The sequence below is a fragment of the Zosterops lateralis genome (genome assembly GCF_965231275.1).
Source record: "Zosterops lateralis genome assembly, chromosome: 22".
Classification (NCBI taxonomy): domain Eukaryota; kingdom Metazoa; phylum Chordata; class Aves; order Passeriformes; family Zosteropidae; genus Zosterops; species Zosterops lateralis.
Window position 1 is genome coordinate 1,173,739 of NC_139782.1, and position 19,335 is coordinate 1,193,073.

At 52.9% G+C, this 19,335-nt stretch overlaps 1 protein-coding gene across 3 annotated transcripts in view; it reads left to right on the top strand.

Annotated features, from left to right (window-relative positions):
- The window catches only part of PAX7 (paired box 7), a gene marked incomplete at both ends in the record, with an annotated part of 108,584 nt that extends 106,072 nt beyond the window's left edge, over positions 1–2,512 (top strand). For all 3 annotated transcript variants that reach the window (XM_083876652.1, XM_083876651.1, XM_083876653.1), the window contains one exon: positions 2,397–2,512. In XM_083876652.1, coding sequence (XP_083732778.1) covers positions 2,397–2,512 — 116 coding nt within the window. The remainder of the gene's footprint in view (positions 1–2,396) is intronic.
- Positions 2,513–19,335: the final 16,823 nt, after the last annotated feature.

Sequence of the window (19,335 nt, forward strand, 5' to 3'; positions counted from 1 at the left end):
CCCGTCCCGGTTTGTGTCATCCCGTTGGTGACGAGCTCTCTGCAGTTTTTCTTGGTAATTAGTGCTGGTGAGAGCAGCCCCTCACTGCAGTTGACCTTGGAATAACGGCGCTTTTCCCTGCCTTTCCCGGTGCCTGTTGTGCTCTGCAGATAATTCCAATGCCTCCTCCTTTCGGATCCTTCACTTCCCTTCAAATTCTGTTTGACAGCGTGAGGTGACCGCCGCGAGGTCCTTTATTCAGATCAGGTGCTCCTTCCTCCTCTGGTGTGGCACAAAAGCACCGAAACTATTTTTAGTTGGTAAAATATATTAATTACATAATGCAAAAATACCATTTGGATTATATATAATGCATTAGTATATATAATGTAATTAATATCAATAGTATTGTATGAACGGGGGTTGTGGTGTTGGGGCAGGCTCTGTGTGACAGGGGACAAAGCCAGGATTTGGGAATCAGAGTGGCTTTGGTGCCCTCTGGACCTGGCCTGCAGAGAGCCCCTCTCCTCCCAGTTCTTATTCCCTCTTTTACCAAAACAAACCCAGCCTCACTTTCCCTCTCACTTAAACAAACAAACACCCAGAGCACCTTCTGTAAATTTCTGGGTTTATTTTGGCTTCTGTCCCATTAAACCAACAAAACCCATCCCTGATTTTTCCCTGGGATCCCCTGTGCCTGTGGACTCTTCCCAGCGGCACAGAAAGGAATATTTGGGTTTTTCCTGGAGGATGGGATTGCCATGGAATTGCCATGATGGAATTCCCAGCCTGGCAGGAGGTTGGAGCTGGGGGCGTTGGGCTCTGTTCGCAGGGAACGAGGGATAAAAGGAAACGGCCCCAGACAGCACCAAGAGAGGTTCAGGTTGGATTCTGGGGGAAATTCCCGCATGGAAAAGGTGCTCAGGCACCCGCATGGGCTGCCTGGGGAGATGCCATCCCTGGAATTGTCCCCAAAAATGGATCCAGTGCTCGGAGGCGGTTTGGGGATGGGCTGGGCAGTGCTGGGTTCACGGCTGCACTCGGTGATCTCAGGGGGCTTTTCCAACCTCCGTGACGATTCCAGGATTTTGTGGGATCCAGCTGCTCGCCCCGCTCCTTCCCCCAGCGCCACCCAGCGCGGGTGACAGCGGGGACAGAGCCACCACCACACACCCGGAGTGTCCCGGGGCCGAAATCCCTCTGTCCCTGCGGCCTCTCAGGGCCGGCACTGCCCGGGGCTCCCTGGAATATCAGGAGACCGAGGGAAAAGTCCTGGATGAGAGCTGGGAGTGGAACCCTGCGGAAGGTGGAGGCACCGCAATGAGCATTCCCGGGCCCGGTGCCGCTCCCGCTGGGTTATCCCGGATCCCTCCCGCTCCCGGGGCCGCTCCATCCCGGCCGGAGGATCCGCCTCTCCCGGAGGCCGGGGCCGTGTTAATGAAGCCGGTGATGGAACGCGGGAGCGTGAAGGGAATTCTAATGGATCTGCCAAGTCTAATCAGGATTGGTGCGCGGAAGGGGCTCCTCTGGGGCCCGCCGCTGACAGGACGGTGATGGCTGAGATTTGTTTACTCATTGGCAGCGATCGGGCAGCTCCTGCCAGCTCCTGATTAATCTAATTGGGGCCATTAGAGGCGGCGGGGGGGGCTTTGAGTGAAGCCCGGCTAATGAGCAGTGTCACCGTCCTGTCCCAGCCCTGTCCCCTCACCCGGGGCCGCCGGGGCAGCCGAGACCTCCCGTCCCCGCCGGGGCTGGGGCTGCTCGCCCTTCCCAGGGGGAGGCGAGGGAAGAGGTTTGGGATGGAGGGAGGCAGGCAGAGCTCACAGCCGTGAGTCAGCCCCGAGCCCAGACCTGGGGAGCTTCCACCCAAACCTCTGGAATCACTTCCAGCAGCATCACCGAGAGCAGTTTATCCCAAACCTCCAGGCTCACCCCAAACCTTCAGGCTCAGCTCCAGGCTGCTCCCTCAGAACCCCCTTTTTCCAGGGGGGAATTTTAGCTCTTTTCAGGTGTTCATGGAGACAGTCAAGAGCCTCCCTTCCCTCAGAGGCTGCTGAGCCCCAGCAGGGCCTGTGCTGCTGCTGATAGCGCCATCCCAGCTCTGACCCCCTCCCTAGGAGAGCAGGAGGTTCCTGGGGTGTGTGACAGCCCTGGGGTGTCCCTGCTGCCCTGTAGGACCTGTTCTACCTGGCTCTGAGCCCTTCCCGGGAGAGCAGGAGGTCCCTGAGGTGTGTGACAGCCCCAGGCTGTCCCTGCAGGACCTGTCCTGCTCCTGGCAGCCCCATCCCAGCTCTGAGCTCTTCACCAGGAGCTCCCTGGGGTGTGTGACAGTCCCGGGCTGTCCCTGCTGCCCTGCAGGGCTGCAAGTCCCTGTCACTGAAGCTCCTGAGTGTCCTCACTGTCCCTTTTCCCCGCAGCCGCCGTGGATTACCTGGCCAAGAACGTGAGCCTGTCCACGCAGCGCCGCATGAAGCTGGGCGAGCACTCGGCCGTGCTGGGGCTGCTGCCCGTGGAGACGGGCCAGGCCTACTGAGACCCCCGAGAGCCCCGGAGACCCCCAGCGGCTGCCAGGGATCCTTCCCGACCCGGCCCAGCCCAGCTGCCGAGGAGATGGGAACAGCGGGGAGCTCTCCCGGGATCCGGCTCCTCCAGAGCATTCCAGAGGCCCCTGGGGCCTGACTCCTCCTGTGGCCAGAGACAACGGGCTGGGTGCATTTATCAACCCCGGGCCCAGCCTCCCTCCAAACCCCCTGGCCACGGCATTCCCCCACACTCCAGGACTTTCCATTCCCTAGGTAGCTGGCACAGTCAAAGCCAAATTGAGAGCTTTTTTTTTTTTTCCTTGCCAAGGGGAAAAAAAAAAAAGAAGAAATGTTTCATTTTGTTTCCTTTTCTTTCCATTGCTGTAAATTTGGTGAATGTTGTATAGGAAGGAATAACCAAGCTGAGCATTAAGGGTGATGTAAATCGGGACCACAGAAGACCTATGGACCAAATATAAGGACTTGTTTAAAAACAAACAAACAAACAAACAAACCACAAAGACCAACGAAAACAGAAAAAAACATTTATTGGAGGGACAGCAAATTTCCCCAGCCCAGCCAACCCTCCCTTCTCACCAATGGCTCCCCAAAGCAGGGCTGGACAGGCCAGATCGCTGCTGAGCAGGGGCAGGATGGAATTCCAGCCAGCCTGGGACCTTCAGAAAACACAAACGGCTGCAGGAGGAGCGGGGATGAAGGGCATGGGCAACGTTCACTTCTCCTCTGAGGGACCAATCCAGACCCCACTGTCACCACCAGGCCACAGCAGCAGCGGGGACAGCGCTGGCCTGGCATAAGGAAGGGCTGCAGATACGCCTGGACACCCTGGGGACACCCTGGGGACACCCTGGGGACATGGGCTCCTGGTGGCTCTGCTGTCCCCGAGCTGGCCATGGGAGCAAGGACAAAAGGAACTCACTGAGCAGAGCCAGTTCTGCCACAGGAGTCACCTGGGAGGGGACGGAGCTGGGCCTGGAGGTGCTGTCCCTGCCCAGGGGTGGCCCTGGAGCCAGGACAGAGGAGCTGAGGGGTTTCTGCAGCAGCCAGGATGGGAAGGGGCTCCCATCTGCCCCTCTGAACACTGCAGGGATGGGATTCACCTTCCGAGGTATTCCCTGGTCTCACTGCCAGGAGAAAACTTTGCCTCATCCATCCGTCCATCCATCCATCCCTCCCTCCATCATCCATCCATCCATCCATCCCTCCATCATCCATCCATCCATCCATCCATCCCTCCCTCCATCATCCATCCATCCCTCCATCATCCATCCATCCATCCATCCATCCATCCATCCATCCATCCATCCATCCAATCCATCCATCCATCCCCCAGCACAGCCCATTCCCACAATCCCTTCCCTCTGCTGCTGGAGTCTCTCTCTTTCTCTCTCCCCCACTCTAAGCCAGATCCTGTTCCCTGGATTTATCCGCCTACTTTTCTCCTCTCCTGCCTTTGCGTCAGCTCCTGTCCCGCTCAGACAGACCCAGCATGCCCAGATCACACTGAGGTACCACCCTCGTAGGGGTGACACATTTCCCTTTTGGCTGTGGTGAGGATCTTTGGGGACTCCTGAGCATTCCCAGTGGTGCAGAGGTCACCCCTCACCTCCCCTGCTGGGCCAGGAGATTTGGCCTGGGGAGGGCAAGGATGATTTGCCCTGGGATGAGGCAGGAGCTGAGGTGTGAGGGCTGCAGTGCCATGGGCAGAGCTGTATCCCCTACAGGCAGAGCTCAGTGTCCCCCACAGGCAGAGTTTGGTGTCACTCATGCTCAGAGTTTAGTGTCACTCATGGGCAAAGTTCAGTGTCCCCCACAGGCAGAGTTGTGTCTCCCATGGGCAGAGTTCAGTGCCCCCCATGGGCAGAGTTTGGTGTCCCCCACGGGCTGTCAGGGTTTGTGACACCCTGAACCCCTTCAAATCTCTGCTTTCACAGCAAATTTCTGCTTTTGTGCCCTGAGGGACCCCGTGGCTGCTCCAGGTTGCCAAAGGAGACTTCCCTCCTTCCCCCTTCTGCCTCTCCCACCCTTCCCGAGCAGCTGAACCTGGCAGCTGGACCGTCTCCCTGGGCTCTGCCCCTGCCCGGCCCCCACACCGTCCATCACTGTCCCCCTGGCCACTGTCCCACCTGGGCCAGTCTCCCTGTCCTGGGTTCCCAGTGTCCCACCACAGCCACACGTGGCTCCCACCAGCTTTGCTTCCCGGCTCCGGCAGAGCTGGCTCGACATTCCAGAGAGACTTCTCGACATTCCCAGAGGGATTTTCTGCACCTCTCTCCTGCAGGATCTGAATCCAGGTGACTCCTGAATCCAGCAGCTCAGTGATCCAGAAATCCCAATTCTTCTCGTGCCACACACGGAGCCCAAACATTCCCTGGATCACGGAGCTTGGAAGCAGTTCCATCCCCACCTCCTCTCCTGGGAGGCACCTGCAGCCGGCGGGGCCAGAGGGACACAATTCCCGGAGGGGACGGGGGAGCCCCAGGGCCCTGGACTGGTTTGGGTGATCCCGGGGGCTCTCCCGGCTCTGCCCGGTGTTTTCCCGGTGTTTGTGGTGTTTGTTCTTCAGAGCTCTAAAGGAATCCCTGCGGAATTCCTGTCCTGGCTGAAATGTTCCCAGCAGGAAGGAGCCCCGGAGGGACCCGGGGAGTCTCCGTGTGGTGATGGAAGCACCTGCTGGAATTTCTCTCGGCACCGTTCACAGCAACTGCTAAACCGAGAGATTTCCTGATGTTTGAGGAGATCCCAGAGGCCAAAGCTGACGATCCCCGGCTGGGAGCACCTTCCTGCCTGCGCCCTCCTGGAATTCCATCCCGTGCCCGTCCCTCCTCCCGGCGGCTGGAATTTCCCCCGTGCCAGTCCCTCCTCCTGGCCGCTGGAATTCCCGACCCAAGGCCCTCCTCGCCGCCTGCTCAGCCGGAAGGAAAATCTCCATCATTCCACGGAATCGCTTGGCTGCTGCTCCTGCTCTTATCTCCTCTGTTATCTCCCCTCCTCGCCAATGGACAGCCGGGCCTGGCCGCCTCACCCGAGGGCAGGACCCCCAAGAAACCCCCAAATTAAAAAGAGGGAGCACTGCAGAACCTCTCTGCCAATCCCCTTCCCCAGAAAGTCCGTGGGCAGCCAGGCACTGCTGTAAATAGAATTCCTAGAGGAACAAAATAGCTCTTCTCTGACCTTCCCCTCGTGGTCGCACTTTGTACATTTAGTTGGAAAAATTTGGTCATGTGCTGTATGTTTATAGAAAGTTGACTTTTTTTATATATACTAAAAAAACCAATCCACAGTGAGTGCCGTGCTAGTTAAAAAAAAAAAAAGGAAAAAATAAAAAAAAGATAAAAAAATAGAAAAAAAAGAAAAAGAAAAAGAAAAAAGAAAGAAAGAAAAAAAGAGGGGATGGGGGGATGAATTGTAGAAATTTACCTATTGTGTGTTTTCAAAAGACATTCCAGAATCTTCGGGATGGGAAGGGGTTGATTTCGGGCTTTTTTTTTTTTTTTTTCCCTATTTTTTTTTTTTCTTTTTTATTTGTTTCATTTCTTCCTTTTGTTCATGTATGAAAGTCAAAAGTAACTTCTGGGTTTTTTTGTTCTGTTGGTTGAGTTTTGTTTAATGGGTTGCCAACCTCAGCTCTGCTGACAAGAGACAAACTCGAGGGGTGGGGTGGATGGGGAGGGGACACGGCAGGGCCTGGAGCTGGGACAGGACAGACCGTGGACAGTCCGACAGTGGGAACCTGCCTGTGGCCACCAATGGGCACCGAGACTGGACAGCTGGACAGTGGGAACCTGCCTGTGGCCACCTGCAGCCACCTGTGGCCACCAACAGGGAATGAGACTGGAGAACTGGACAGCTGGACTGGCTGTGGCCACCTGGGGCCACCTGCAGCCACCAACAGGCACCAAGCCTGGAGAGCTGGACAGCAGGAACCTGGCTGTGGCCACCTGCAGCCACCCAACAGTGGCCACCCAACAGTGACCAAGTGACCTCAGCTGCTGCTGACTCTGGGGGACCAAAAATCGCCCAACGCCTCGTCCAGAGCAACAGTGACCAAGGGACATGGCCAGAGGTGGACACAGCAGAGATGGACACAGCCAGAGGTGGACACGGCAGAGATGGAGACATCCAATGATGGACTAGTCAGAGATGGACACACCCAGGGACGGACGCACCCAGGGACGCTCTCCCAGCTCCACCTCTCTCCCAGTGACCCCTGCCGCCCCCGGGGGACAGCGGTGACCCCGAGGGGGTTCCTTTGGCCCCCCAGCCCCGTCCCGCCCCAGCACAGCCGGACTCGGCCCGGCCGCCGCAGCAGATCGGCTCCTTTGTGTATTTAACGCTTCTAACCCGCCCTCCCCGGCGCCCCGCGGGCCCCCCTAGCACTGTAGGGCATTCCCCATCCCCGATTCCTGCGGGATTGTCGCTTCTGTGTTTGCCTCATCGCCATCTGCTCCGGGCCCTGGGCGCGTCTGCGTGCGCCGGGTGTGTAAATACGGAACCGCACCATAATTTATTCAGCTATATGGAGTAGATTTAGTAGGAAGAGAAACTGGTTTTGCTTTAACTACCTGCTGCCTGTAGGTGTCTTTCTGTAACTCAGGCATAACTGTTATACATTAAAAAAGAAAAAAGAAAAAAAAAAAAAAGAAGAAAAAAAAATCGATTCCAAGTTCCTTTGGGTTGTTTGCGGACCGGGAGTGAGGGGGGAGAGCCTCGGGGATACCCAACACACGCAGGCAAATTCCAGCTGGTTTCCCTCAAAAACCCGGCAAAACCGCGGCTCTGGTTGGCGGCAAGGTGGAAAATAAATAAACAAACCCTTTGGTTTCCCCGCGCGGGGTGGGGGCAATTCCCCGGCCCGCCCGCAGCACAGCCGAGCCTTTATCCATCGACTGGGAGCAGCCCCGGGCAGAGCAGGGCCGGGCAGGGCAGGGCGGGGCGGGGCAGGGCGGGGCAGGGCAGGGCAGGGCAGGGCGGGGCAGGGCGGGGCAGGGCAGGGCAGGGCAGGGCAGGGCAGGGCAGGGCGGGGCGGGGCAGGGCGGGGCAGGGCGGGGCAGGGCAGGGCAGGGCAGGGCGGGGCAGGGCGGGGCAGGGCAGGGCAGGGCAGGGCAGGGCGGGGCGGGGCGGGGCGGGGCAGGGCGGGGCGGGGCAGGGCAGGGCGGGGCGGGGCGGGGCGGGGCGGGGCGGGGCGGGGCAGGGCAGGGCAGGACAGGGCAGGGCAGGACAGGGCAGGGCAGGGATGGGCAGGGCAGGGCAGGGCAGGGATGGGCAGGGCGGGGCAGGGCAGGGCAGGGCGGGGCAGGGCGGGGCAGGGCAGGGCAGGGCAGGGCAGGGCGGGGCAGGGCGGGGCAGGGATGGACAGGGCGGGGCAGGGCGGGGCAGGGGGGGCAGGGCAGGGCGGGGCAGGGCAGGGCGGGGCAGGGCGGGGCAGGGATGGGCAGGGCGGGGCAGGGCGGGGCAGGGCGGGGCAGGGCGGGGCAGGGCGGGGCAGGGCAGGGCAGGGCGGGGCAGGGCAGGGCAGGGCAGGGCAGGGCGGGGCAGGGCGGGGCAGGGCAGGGCGGGGCAGGGCGGGGCAGGGCAGGGCGGGGCAGGGATGGGCAGGGCAGGGCGGGGCAGGGCAGGGCAGGCCCCCCCCGGCTCCGCGGGCACCCGGCTCACGTTAAACACCGGGCCCGGCACCCACCGGAGGAAAATCATTCCCCAACCGCGGGGGGCTGCAGGGCTGGGGGCTCTGCAGCGGGAATAGACCTCGGGAACAAAGCCTGGGTTCAGGAGCCCGCCTGGAGGGTTTCTGGCTCCCCGGGACAGGAGCTGATCTCCGGCCGATCCCCGTGGGCAGAGCAGAGCCCCCGCGGCCCTGGGGCTGTCTGGGGCTGTCCCTGCTCAGAGGGGTCAGGCCGGGAGCTGGGCGGGCCCACAAAGCCGGGTGAGGCCACCCCTGGGTGGGAAACATCAACTGTGGGGTCAGAAACATCAAGCGTGGGATGGGGAACACCAACTGTGGGGTGGGCAACACCAAATGCAGGGTCAGAAACACCAAATATGGGATGGGAAACATCAACTGTGGAATGGGAAACACAAAATGTGGGATGGGAAACATCAGCTGTGGGATGGGAAACACAAAATATGGGAAACACCAAATGCGGGGTCAGAAACACCAACTGTGGGATGGGAAACACCAAATTTGTGATGGGAAACAACAAATGTGGGATGAGGAACATCAACTGTGGGGTGAGAAACACAAAATATGGGATGGGAAACACCAACTGTCAGGTGGGAAACATCAACTGTAGGATGGGAAACACCAACTGTGGGGTGGGAAACACCAACTGTGGGATGGGAAACACCAACTGTGGGATGGGAAACACCAAATTTGGGATAGGAAACAACAAATGTGGAATGGGAAACACCAAATGTGGGGCAGGAAACCCCAGCTGTGGGATGGGAAACACCAAATGTGGGATGGGAAAATCCAACTGTGGAATGACAAACACCAAAATCTGGGATAGGAAACACCAAATGTGGGGTCAGAAACTCCAAATGTGGGATGGGAAACACCAGCTGTGGGATGGGAAACACCAACTCCGAGGTGGGAAACATCAAATGGACATTTCCTGGGTTTGGGTTTGGGGAGCAGAAAGGCCTGGAATTGCCAGCCTGGGGTCTGCCCCCGGCTCATGGGATCCCAGGTTTCATCCCCCCACCTGCACCCCCTCATCCAGCCCATCCCTGATACCCCCAAACCTCCAGCCTGCTCCCAGTGCCGGGATAATTCCCATTTCTGAGGAAAATGGGAAACTGGGGAACCCCCAAGCCAAGGGCTGCCCACCCCAGATGGGGCCTGGGGCTGGGAAACCTCTGCGCTGGAGATTTGGGGTCTCTGGGGGGCTCAATGGGGCTCCCTGGAAAAGCTGGCAGGAATGAGCTGGAAACCACAGCTCTGCCACGACACCGAGGGCACCGCGCTGCCCCAAACCCCAAAACTGCAGCAATTATGGCCAGAGAGGCTCAACCTCGTGTGGGAACCATCACCAGCTCCAGCCCGGATCCCTCCCCATGTCCTGCAGGAATCCCGTTTGGGATCTGAGCCCCTTCCCCCCCCTGACCCCACCAGGACCTGCTGGATTTCTCCAGAGGGAAAATCAGGAGCTGCTGCTGAGGGCAGCTCTGAGCCCTGCAGGCTGTGGGGTCACACCTGGGGGTGTCAGGGAAGGGATCCCGCTTGTCCAGGAACCCCAAAAATGGGGGTGACATTAAAAATGGGGTGACACTAAAATGGGGTGACATTAAAAACACAGTGACACTAAAAGGGGTGACATTAAAAATGGGGTGACCCTAAAGCGGGGTGACCCCATAAACACAGTGACACTGAAATGGGGTGACATTAAAAGCACAGGGACACTATAAACACGGTGACACTAAAACAGGGTGACACTAAAATGGGGCAACATTAAAACGGGGTGACATTAAAAACGGGGTAACACCATGAACACAGTGACACTGAAATGGGGTGACATTAGAAACCAGGTGATAACACTAAACCGGAGTGACACTATAAACATGGTGACACTAAAACCACGGTGACAATAAAACCACGGTGACACTATAAACACAGTGACACTAAAAGGGGTGACATTAAACACCAGGTGACATTAAACCCGCGGTGCCATTCCAAACACGGTGCCGTTATTCCCGTCCCGTTTTTGGGACCTGTCCGCTGCCAGGTCCCGGCCCCGTCCCGGCCCTTCCCGGGGCGCTCCAACACCCCTCCGCCGCTCCCGGAGCCCCGCGGGGACAGGGGGACACCCCCGGGCGGTGCCCCCGGAGGTCACCGCGGGCGGGGGAGCCCCGGGAGCCGCCCCGGCCCCGCCCGAGCTGCCGGCGGCGTTAGTCCGCGATAAGGCGCTGATAAGGCGCTGATAAGGCGCTGATAAGGCGCTGATAAATCAGCTCCCGGCCCGTGTGACAGCGGCTGGCCCTGGGACAGCGGCGGTCACAGCCCGGCCCCGCCAGGGACCTACGGCAGGGGCTGTCCCTGTCCTGGAGGGGCAAACTCCGCTCCTTTCCTGACATTTATTTATTTTGTCTTGTTTCTTGCAATTATTTATTCCTTTATTTTTCTTTTTAAAAACATATTTTTATTTATTATTTTATTCTATTACTATTATTATTATTAATTCATTTAGAATTTATTATGTATTCCTTTCGTATTTTTATTTAATTATTTTTTATTTAATAATTTTTCACTTATTCATTTTATTTACTTATTTTTAATATATTAATTTATTATTCTTATTTATTCATTTAGAATTTACTCATCTATTCTTTTCATTTAATTATTTTTCATTTATTCCTTTATTATTTGTAATTTTAAATTTTTGTTCATTTATTATTATTATTTATTAATTTAGAATTTATTATTTATTCGTCTATTTTTTAATTTATTCATTTATTATTCTTATTTAGTCATTTAGAACTTATTATTTATTCATTTTTAATTTTTTTTATTTCCTATTTTCTTTTTTTTTAAAGTTAATTTATATTGTTGTATTTTGTGTTTGTTTAGGGGTTTTATTTTTTATTATTATTATTATTGTCTGGGAGTCACAGCTCTTCCCTCTGGTCCCCAGACCTCTGCACCCCCTGCAGCCTCCTCTGATCCCCCCCTGGATATTCCCCAGAAATTCTGATATTCCCCAAGAATTCTGATTCTCCCCTGGAATTCTGATATTCCCCAGGAATTCCGTGTTTTGCTGCTGGAGGGAGCCCAGGCCAGAGGGATTCCAGGCACGCAGGGACCCCGAGCACAGGAAAATCCCCAAAAATCAATATTTACACCCTTGCTCTGTGGTTCTGTAGGGCGGAAACCCTTGGAGGGAAACACAGTTTCCTTTTCCACTTCTCTACAAAAAAAAAGCTGACTATTTCCATTATTTTCCTGGATATTCTCACAGTTACTGTTGGACTCGATGATCCTGATGGATCCCTTCCAGCCCAGCGTATTCCATGATTCCATGATTCTATAACCCTGCAATTCCATGATTCTATAATCCTATTATCCCATGACTCTAGAACCCTACAATTCCATGATTATCTGATCCTACAATTCCATTATTCCACGATTCTACATGATCCATTATTCCATGATCCTACGATTCCACGATTCCACCATTCTATAATCCTACAGTTCCATGATTCTATAATCCTGCAATTCCACGATTCCCAGATTCCATGATTCTGTGATTTTATAATCCTGCAAATCCATGGTTCTCTGGTCCTACAGTTCCATGATTCTATAATCCTACAATTCCACGATTCTGTAATCTTGCAATTCCATGGTTCTGTATTCCTATAATCCTGTGATTGTCTGATCCTGCAATTCCATGATTCACTGATCCTATAGTTCCATTATTCCATTAATGTATAATCCTGCAATTTCATAATCCTATAATTCCATGATTCTATAATCCTACAATTCCACGATTCTATAATCCTGCAATTCCATGATTCTGTGATTTTATAATCCTACAATTCCATAATCCTGCAATTCCATGATTCTGTGATTTTATAATCCTACAATTCCATAATCCTGCAATTCCATGGTTCTCTGATCTTGCAGTTCCATGATTCCATGATTCTGTAATCCTACAATTCCATGTTTCTGTAATCCTACAATCCCATGATTGTCTGATCCTACAGTTCCATGATTCCACAAATGTATAATCCTGCAATTCCATGATTCTATAATGCTACAATTCCATGATTCCATGAATGTATGAACCTGCAATCCATTATTATATAATCCTACAATTCCATGTTTCTGTAATCCTAGAATTCCATGGTTCTGTAATCCTACAATCCCATGATCATCTGATCCTGCAATTCCATGATTCTATAATCCTATAATTCCACAATTCTATATTCCTGAAATTCCATGATTCCATAATCCCACAATCCCATGGTTCCCTGATCCTGCAATTCCACAATTCTACAATCCTGCAATCCCACGATTCTGCTCTCAGAGGGAATTTGAGGAACAGACTGTTCCCTTTTCCATGCCAGGGCTCTTTCCACCTCACTCCTTTCCCTTTTCCTTTTGAAGGGAAGAATAACCCGGAAGGGAAACAAAACAAAACAAAACATTTTTGCCTTCCTGAGCTGAGATTCAGAGCCATTTTTGAAGCTCAAACTAAAGAAATTTTTTTTTCCTCCCTTTTTATTCAAATCTAAGTAATGAAACCTTTTCAAAAAGGTTCTTGTTGCAAAAATAAAATGTTTTAGGAGAAGGGGTTTAAACCAGTTTTGACCTCTCCCATTTTCCCATTGCCTTTTCCAGCACCAGGGATTCCCAAGGGCGTTCTGCAGCTGGAATTCCGTGTTGGTTTAAGGAACCTCACCCACACCCCCAAATCCTGCCCAATCCCCAAATCCCAAAGATTCGAGGGAAAGGGGGACAGCACAGCCTGGCCCTGCTGGGTGTGGGTGCTCAGGGAAGGTTTTGGGGCGGGTTTGGGATCCTGATTGTTATGGATGCAGAAAATCCATCCCAAAGGGTGATCCAGGAAGTGGAATTCCCAGCAATTCCAGCACCAGCACTGCCTCCCTCTCCAACCTCAGCTCCTGTTCCCCAAAAGCCGTGCTCCCAAAATTTGGGAAGTGGCTCTGGAACTCCCGCTTGGCATCGCTGCCGGGGTTTTTTGGGAAGCACAACCACCCATCCCAAACAGGGCCCTCCTTCCAGCAGGAATCCCAACCACGGGAAAAAACCTTTTCCCTCTGGATCCGGGAAAAGCCTTTTCCCTCTAAATCAGGCACCCGAGCAGGATTAATCCCAATGTTCTGTGAGAATGTCTGGAACCCCTTTTTTGGGATCACAGTTCCTCAGTTTCTCCTGCTCCCGGTGCCTTTCCTGCTTCCTCCCTTCCTCCTCAGCATTCCTGGGATATGGGGCCCACCTGGGGAGGAGGAGGAGGAACAAACACCCATGTTGGGTGGGGTTTAGCTGTTTTTTACACAGGTGTTTTCTTAGGTATTTTATTTAGGTATTATTTTAGGGGTCTTTTAAAGATTTTTCTCAGTACTTATTTAGCTATTTTATTTAGGTATGTTATTTAAGTATTTTATTTATGTATGTTATTTAGGTATTCTTTCAGGTATTTTATTTAAGTACTCTTTTATGTATTTTATTTAGGTGTTTTATTTACATATTGCATATTTATACAGGTATTGTTTTAGATATGTTACTTCGGCATTATTTTAAGTTGTTATTTAGTTATTTTATCCAAGTATATTCTTTGGATATTTTATTTTGGTACTATTGTGGGGATTATTTTAGGTATTTTATCAATGTTATTGTAGGTAAATATTTTAGGTCAGTAACCCCTAACCCAGCCATTCTCACCTCTCAAACCTCTCACTCCGAGTGGAGCCACATTCCCAGCAAATCCCACTGGGAACGTGACCAGCCTGGGACAAGATCCCACATTTCAAGACCCTTGCTCCCAATCCCTGATCTGGGGATGTTTTATGGCAGCCCAGGGGCATCCCCAGCTCCTGCCCCATATCCCCGTCTGTTCCTGATCCCACAGCCCCAGGGACATTGCCAGCTCCAGTCCCATATCCAGGTCCTTGTTCCTCATCCCAGGGGATGTTTTATGGCAGCCCCAGAGCCATTCTCAACTCCTACCCCATATCCAGGTCCCAATCCCTGATCCTGGGATATTTTCCTGCCCCATATTCAGCTCCCAATCCCTGGTCCTGGGGATGTTTTATGGCAGACCAGAGTAATTCCCAGCTCCAGTTCCATATCCAGGTCCCCATTGTTGACCCCAGGGATGTTTTCCTGCCCCATATCCCAGTCCCCATTGTTGACCCCAGGGATGTTTTCATGCCCCATATCCAGATCTCAATCCCTGATCTCAGGGGTGTTTTATGGCAGCCCAGGGTCATTCCCAGATCTAGTCCCATATTCAGGACCTCATTGCTGATCATGGGATGTTTTCCTGCCCAGATCTCAATCCTTGATCCCGGGTGTAATAAATATGAGACGGAGATAATACTTTTCTCCTTAAAATGCCTTTATTAATCAGCTCTTACAATGGTTGCTCAATGGGTTTTTTGGCCGCCCGGTGCGCTGTGGAGGAGAGGGGTCCTTTCAGCTCTGCAGCAGGAAGTTCAGCAGGGCTGGAGAACTCTTCCCTCGTCGGGAGTATTCCCAAAGTTCTGAATTTCCTTTGTTTCCCTCATGGTCTCACTTCTGGCTTGGTACTTTTAAGTCGCAGCGAGTCACAAAAACTGGAAAAATCAGTTCCCCTGATACTCTAGGGTTTACACGGCCTAGTATTGGTTTTTGTGTGTTTTAATTCTACTTAGGTTTATTTTTATAAGGGGTTTTTGGTGTTAAAAGAGTCCTGAGATGCACCTGGGATTTTTAATTTGCATGTACAGGGTCGCCCCGGGAAGCAGGGGCTGCAGGCTCTCAGGGCAGTTTCGCAACAGCCATGGCGTCTTGGAGGTTTCGATGGTGGGCAGCACCGGGGCTGTGAGGTGGGGGGACAGGACGTTGCGGGCGTGGGTTCTTTTTTTTTCTTTGGAGCGGGGCAGCGGTCTGGGCGCGCCACGTGGTGGTTTTGCGAGCTTTGGGGTTTTCCGCGCCGGGCTCGGGCCAGTTCTGCTCGCTCTCAGCTTTCTCGGCGGCGGCTGGCTGCCCGGCAGGGACCGTGGTGGTGCCGGGAGCCAGGAGCCCGCGGCGGCAGCGGGGGGCCGGGGCCGGACAGCCCCTCTCACTGGGGTCCCTGCTGTGGGCACGGAGAAGCGGCCGGTTTTCTCTTTCCCGGCCCCGGCAGCGGTCCGGCAGGAGCGCCCGGCATCGGTGGTGGGGGTGGGGTGCCACGCTGCGGGCGGGGGCCGCGGTGCCGGGCTTCTTTGAATGGAGCGGGCTCGCCCGCTCTCAAGGTCTGTTTTTAAGGCGGTCCGAGGTCTGGGGGGGTGACACGGAGGTGGCTTTTTACTGTTACATTACAAGATAAACATTCAAGATATTAATACACTTATTACATAACAATCAGGGGTTTTGATTTTCCAAATTTCATTTTTATCACGGGGGATGTTTTCCCGCCCCATATACAGGTCCCCATTCCCACCTCCCATCCCATATCCAGGTCCCAATCCCTGATCCTGGGGATGTTTTATGGCAGGCCCAGAGTCATTCCCAGCTCCAGTCTCCTATCCAGCTCTAGTTTCTGATCCCAGGGATGCTTTCCTGCCCCATATCTCGGTCCCTATTGCTTCAACCAGGGATATTTTATAGCAGCCCAAGGGCATTCCCAGCTCCAGTCCCATATCCCAGTCTCCATTGTTGATCCCAGGGATGTTTTATGGCAGCCCAAGGGCATTCCCAGCTCCAGTCCCATAACCAGGTCCCAATCCCTAGTCTCAGGGGTGTTTTCCTGCCCATTATCCAGGACCCCATTGCTGATCCAGGGATGTTTTCCTGCCCCATATCCAGATCCCTGTTCCTGATCCCAGGAATGTTTTATGGCAATCCAGCACCGTTCCCACCTCCCATCCCATATCCAGGTCCCAATCCCCAATCCTGGGATGTATTATGGAGCGCAGGGACATTCCCAGCTCCAGTCCCATATCCAGGTCCCCATTTCTGATGCCGGGCATGTTTTCCTGCCCCATATCCAGATCCCAATCCTTGATCCCCAGGGTGTTTTCCTGCCCCGTATCCCAGTCCCAATCCCTGTTCCCAGAGGATTCAGCTCCCTCCCAGCTGGAGCTCTCTGCTCTCCCCAAGCTGTTCCCACTCCCAGGGTTGATTAAACTGGGCTGTGGCCCTGCATAAAATCAGAGAGTTCCGAGCAGGGCCAGGGACACGGCAGGGAATTAAATCCCCCAGGAAGGATTTCTGTGCCAAGCCCGTTCCTTTCTCTTTTGGGGATTAATTGTAATTAAGATCCTGGCCCAGGCAGGCCTGGCGCTCACCTGGTGCGGACCAGGCTGGAATTTTAACACGGAGCTCATCCTGCATTCCTGGAACATCCCTGCCAGCCCTCCCCTCATCCCTGGCCAGCATTCCCAGCAGTTCTGCCCCAGGCTGGCTCCTTTTGGGGGGATTTTCCTGGGAAAGGGGTACTGGGGGAAGGGAATGGAGCAGGGTGAGGTGCAGCATTCCCAAATCCACATTCCCAGGAAAATCATCCTGGGGGAGCAGGAATTCCACTCCCAGGAGTCCTCCAGGTCCTCCCGACCCCAGTCTGGGGCCTCAGCAGGTCCCTCCATCCCAATTCCCGCTGGGATTTCCCCGGGAGCAGGGCAGGAGCTGGGACAGGAGGGGATCCCGACACCACAAGTCCCTCCTCAGGCTCTGTTTCCCCTCCAGCACCCCGTGGGCGTCCCCAGAAATCCCACAGGGAACAACTTGGGTTCCAGCGGGGGCACCGGGGCAGGACGGGGCATCTCCTGATGGAAAATATTGGGAATATTCTCCTCAATCCAGGAGCTGGGAGCAAAGAGTCCTTCTCCCTCCCACACCTGCAAAATCCCAAAATTTTGCCTCCATCCCTCTCTCAGCTCCTGCCATCCTTTGGGATCGGGTTTCCTGTGCACTGACCGTCTCCCCTCATCCTCACCTTCCTCTCCTTCCTCCTTTCCCTCCTCTCATCCCTTTTTTATATTTTCCTCGAGCTCTCCTAGGGCTGGAGGTGTCTGCGTGGGAAATAAATTAATAAATAAAATGAAATAAATAAATAAAATCAATCTCCAGGAATCCTGGCTGATCCCTGCACGTCCCTCACCCTGAATTCCACCCAGGATCGCCTTTTGTACCCAGCCAGGCTAATTATTATTAATGGCAGATTTGGGTTTATTTCAACCAGGAGATGGGAAAAAAAAAAAAAAAAAAAAAAAAAATCCGAGGGGGAAGAGGGGGGAGGACGAGGATGGGAGGGAAGAGGGGGAGAAAAAAAAGGAAAAAAGGGAGAGAAGAAACCCAGAAGAAACTGTTCACATTTCCCGAGACATGGACAAAGCTTTTATGAATATAACTGGATTTGTAACAAGCATTGCAGCTGCATATAAGGCATTCAGACATGGAGACAATTTTACTAGATAATAGACTATCACGCAGGATACAATTTAAATTAAAAAATGCAATTTTCACCTTGAAATGAACAAATGATTACAATTTCTATACAAATTAAGGCATTCAGGCTCTCTTTCAGTAGTGGCATCAGCCCATGAAATATGACATAATTACCATGAAATACATTTTCAAATATTTTGATTTTTGTCCGCTGCTTTTAAAAAACATAGCCCGGGCTCTGGCGTGTGTATAGCCCGGGCTCTGGCGTGTGTGTGTGAGTGTGTGAGGCAGTGAGTGTGCGTGGGGGGGAGAGCTGCTCCCATCATCCCACCTTCTGGGGAAAAACACATTAAAAAGAAAAGAAAAACTACCCAAAGATTAAACATCCCACCTTCTGGGGAAAAACACATTAAAAAGAAAAGAAAAACTACCCAAAGATTAAACCTCCCCCCTCCTCCTCGCCCCGCTCTCCCTCCTCCTCTTGACTCGCGAGATAAAATTGAAAAAAAAAAAAAAAAAAAGAAAAAAAAAATCAAGACAGAAAGAAAAGGGACGCAAGCGAAAGGCTCTAAAGCCTCCAGATTTATCTAAATTACTACGCTTATCTGCAAAAATCACATCTGCCGGTTATCTGGCGGCTCCGCGCATCGCCCGCGCCCCCTCCCCGCGCCCGGCCTCGGATTCCTCTCCTTTTATTTTTTAATTATTTTCCCATTATGTTCTCCCTCGCCTGGGCTGCGGCTACAAGGGGGGATCAGAGGGGCGCTGACCCCGCGCAGGGGGAGGGAGGGAATTACGGGATTGGGAAGTTGGAGGGAGGAGATGGAATTTGGGGGGCGCAGGGGAGGGGTCCGTCCCCCCCATCGTTATCCGGGAAAATCCTCTGGGAGCAGCAGGATGAGCGCCGGACACCCGGCTTGGGAGGGATGGAGAGGGGGGATTTGGGGGGGAAATATGGAAATGACAAGGGGAAATTTGGGGGTAAAATACAGAAAATATATGGGGGGATTTTGGAGTAAAATACAGAAATTATATGGGGGGTTTTGGGGTAAAATACAGAAATGGTAAGGGGAATTTTGGGGCTAAAAATATGGAAATGATGGGGAGAAATTTGGGTGTAAAATGTGGAAAGGAGGGAGGATTTTTGGGCATAAAATACAGAAATTATAGGAGGGATTTTTCAGGGTAAAATAGAGAAGTGGTAGACAGAGTTTTTGGGGTAAAAATACAGGAATGGCAAGGGGAATTTTGAGGGTGAAATATGGAAATGACAAGGGGAATTTATGAAAATGATGGGGGGAATTTTGAGTGTAAAATACAGGAATCATAGGGGGAATTTCAGAATAAAATACAGAAATTATAGGGGGGATTTTGCGGGTAAAATACAGAAATTGTAGGGGGAATTTTTGGGATAAAAAGATGGAAATGACGATGGGAATTTGGGGGGGTAAAATACAGAAATCATAGTGGGGATTGTCAGGGTAAAATACAGAAATGTAAGGGGAGTTTTGGGGGTAAAATCCAGGAATGACAAGGGGAATTCTGGGGGTAAGATACGGAAACGATGGGGAAAACTTTGGGGCTAAAATACAAAACTTATAGGAGAGATTTTTCAGGTAAATACAGAAATGGGGGGAATTTTGAGGGGTAAAACACAATTTTTGAGAACCCTGCAGTCAGTTTTTCCCAGCCCATCCCAGTTTATGGAGCTGCTGGGAGGTTGAACAT